At 36.8% G+C, this 2,782-nt stretch overlaps 1 protein-coding gene across 15 annotated transcripts in view; it reads left to right on the top strand.

Annotated features, from left to right (window-relative positions):
• The window catches only part of LOC116849465 (glutamate-gated chloride channel), a 157,035-nt gene that overhangs the window by 141,751 nt on the left and 12,502 nt on the right, over positions 1–2,782 (top strand). For 11 of the 15 annotated variants that reach the window (XM_032826606.1, XM_032826609.1, XM_032826608.1 and 8 more), the window contains one exon: positions 1,938–2,054. In XM_032826606.1, the coding sequence (XP_032682497.1) occupies positions 1,938–2,054 (117 nt within the window). Of the gene's footprint in view, positions 1–1,928; positions 2,055–2,782 lie in introns of all 15 variants that reach the window. The other 4 variants (XM_032826610.1, XM_032826607.1, XM_032826622.1 and 1 more) reach the window with 1 other exon arrangement.

Genomic DNA, 2,782 nt, shown 5'->3' with positions numbered 1-2,782 from the left:
TATATATATATATATATATATATATATTTGTGTGTGTGTGTGTGTGTGTGTGTGTGTGTGTAATCATGTCTTGACTATATACCAACAAATTGCTTTCGGCATTGAATTTATCCCCATTGAAGCTTGACACATAGCATAAGCTTAAAATGAGATATCTTTCGAAACGCAACAAGGCGATGCGGGGATCCGTTTGAAAATTCGCACAGTTTCACCGCAAACGTTTTCAAGCGAGATTACGGAGAAAGACGTGTCGAGAGGTAAATAGTTACAACATTATCGCAGAACATGTTTTACCTTCAGAATGTCTCATTGTACACAATTGATTTTGTATTACCAAATATTTTGGCCGCATAAATTTAAGTAAACGCCTTGGCTTCTGTGCTTCTCGTATCATCTTTCTCCTCCCATAAAACTTCGAAAATTGCAATTTCACAGAAATTGCGAAGAAACTACTTGGTTGGCGACATTCGCGATGTAATATTTCGTGAGGGGATCTGTGTTCGAGAAAGTATCTTATCAAACAAACCGTTTAGAAGTGTACAGTTTGTACCGGAATAATGTTCGCATCGGACCAACCGTAGGGGAAACTATCGACGTCAACGACGCCAGTCCGACAACAGCTCCAAATAACATCGCGTTCATCCAGTCGGAAAAAATCGTCGGAAATCCGTATTACTACGCAATTAAATCTCCAAACGATAAAAGTCGCGGCAGCGTTTCCGCACGAATAATTCGCAAGCGTGTGCCGCGACGCGGAAAAAAAACATTATTTTTTGCTGTGAACAAGTTGATCGAGTCCGATATAGAACACCATGAGTAGATGTTTATACGGCATGTAATTCGTAAGTTATACGCAGAGGCACGAAAATGTTGATTGATATACATACATATTAGAAACGGTGAATACTAACGCAACGATTCACTCTTCGATCTATGATTTTTACAGTGGGCGAAGACGATCTGCTCTCGTGATTCTCGATATTTTATTTATATGTTCTTTCTTGATTAATGCGACGGTAAATTCTGTCGTACGTAATTGGCACATTGGCGAAGAAAAGGGGATGTAATTGTATCCGTCTCATGTATCAGAGGCGGATGTTATATCTTTTTTATTCAAAATGAAGAGACAGCTCGCGCTATTTTCATCAACTTATCCCTTTCTCTCTCGATATATGATCGAGGGCTCTTGATGTTGTTTCAAAACAGTAACAATCGCCAACAAAACTCTTCCGCCCGAGCGAGCGCAAAAATAGCGGATACTTGTCACTCCTTTAAACAGCTATGTGTATACTCTTGATCCGTCTCTGATACGTCTCTACGTCAACCCTTCTCGAAAGTGTCACACGCCTTTACGCGCAAGCTTGATTGCCTTTAGTATGCTTACGTTATTATGCTTGTAAGAAATCGCGCCACGATCGTTCAGGTCAGGAACACATAGAAGAAACAGCAAAATTTTAGCAGTAAACAAATTGACCAAGCACAATCGATTTTTTTTCCATACGGTCTGAAAATAATCAATTGTGATTGATAAATTTCCTTACTGCTCAAAAGTCTTACTGCTTGCGTTTTTCTGTGTATGCCACGACTCTTAGTTATCACCATATATCCCTCCGAAAGATCGATTACTACGTCGTCATGTTGGCGCAACGAAGTGTCGCGTATCGATGATACCGTGACGTTTCTGTTCTCATGTTTATCAACATGCTTGAAATTATACTCGCTTGATAAGCATAAAAGTTCAAGGAATCGATCGCTAGGCGCGGGGAAAAATCGAAAATCGTCCAGGCACGTGTAGATTCAGAGAGCACGGAATTCCGAGCTCAAGGGGAGACGTAGAAAAAGCGCGCGAGTTGGAAGGGTGGATCGTTGTTCAAATAACGCACTGTTGTTGAGAATATAAGTTTCTTCTACGGAGACCCTGTCGGCAGGGTAAAAAGAAGCGGGAGGGTGGAGCTACTACCGGTGGAGCTACTGGACCGAACGAGATCGTCACCTGCACCAATTGCGGACCTAATCCCTGCACGCACACGGCAACGAACGGTTGCACCGCCGAGGTAAGTGAGCTTTTTACACCTTATAATAATAATAAGCAATTCAGTGAATATTAACTAACAGTAATAATAAGTCAATGTTATAATCTCCCACTCAGAAATATAAGAATAATATTAATATAATATACTCAGTAAACAAGAAATATTACGTCTACTTTTTACATTGATATTTTATATATATTTTTGTAACGTTACTGCACATATAAGGACAGCGTTTTTATAAATATTTTTAACATGTTATGTAATAATATTGCTCTTTCCGAATATATTCACAAAATATTTTAAAAACATGAGACGAAACATTTTTTAAATATTACAACTTAATAAGAAAGGACATGAAAATAATATCCTAAATATTATTCTTATAAAAAATATACTTATACAATGCATAGAAAAGCATATTATAACAATGTTATTGTAAATTTATGCAATAATCATAATATCGTTAAAAAAGTGATATTTATAGGAGCATCTTTATCATTTGTCATTTCGACGTGCCTGAGCGCGCGAAACCTCAGCTCTATTATAATCGCTAACCGTTTAAAAACTATTATAGCCTCGAAATTTTTGTGTGAAAGTTTTCATTTTAAAATATTCTAAAGAATCTGCCATTAAAATAACATGAGTTATTTAACATCAGTTATAGAACAAGGTAGTTTCGGGATATCCTGCATATATATATATATATATATATATATATATATATATATATATATATATATATATATATA

This window comes from Odontomachus brunneus, unplaced genomic scaffold (genome assembly GCF_010583005.1).
Source record: "Odontomachus brunneus isolate Ranch 3 - 2012 unplaced genomic scaffold, Obru_v1 Obru_scaffold_116, whole genome shotgun sequence".
Classification (NCBI taxonomy): Eukaryota; Metazoa; Arthropoda; class Insecta; order Hymenoptera; family Formicidae; genus Odontomachus; species Odontomachus brunneus.
Note: the sequence above shows the minus strand (reverse complement) of the source record. Positions and strands in the feature narration are given on the sequence as shown.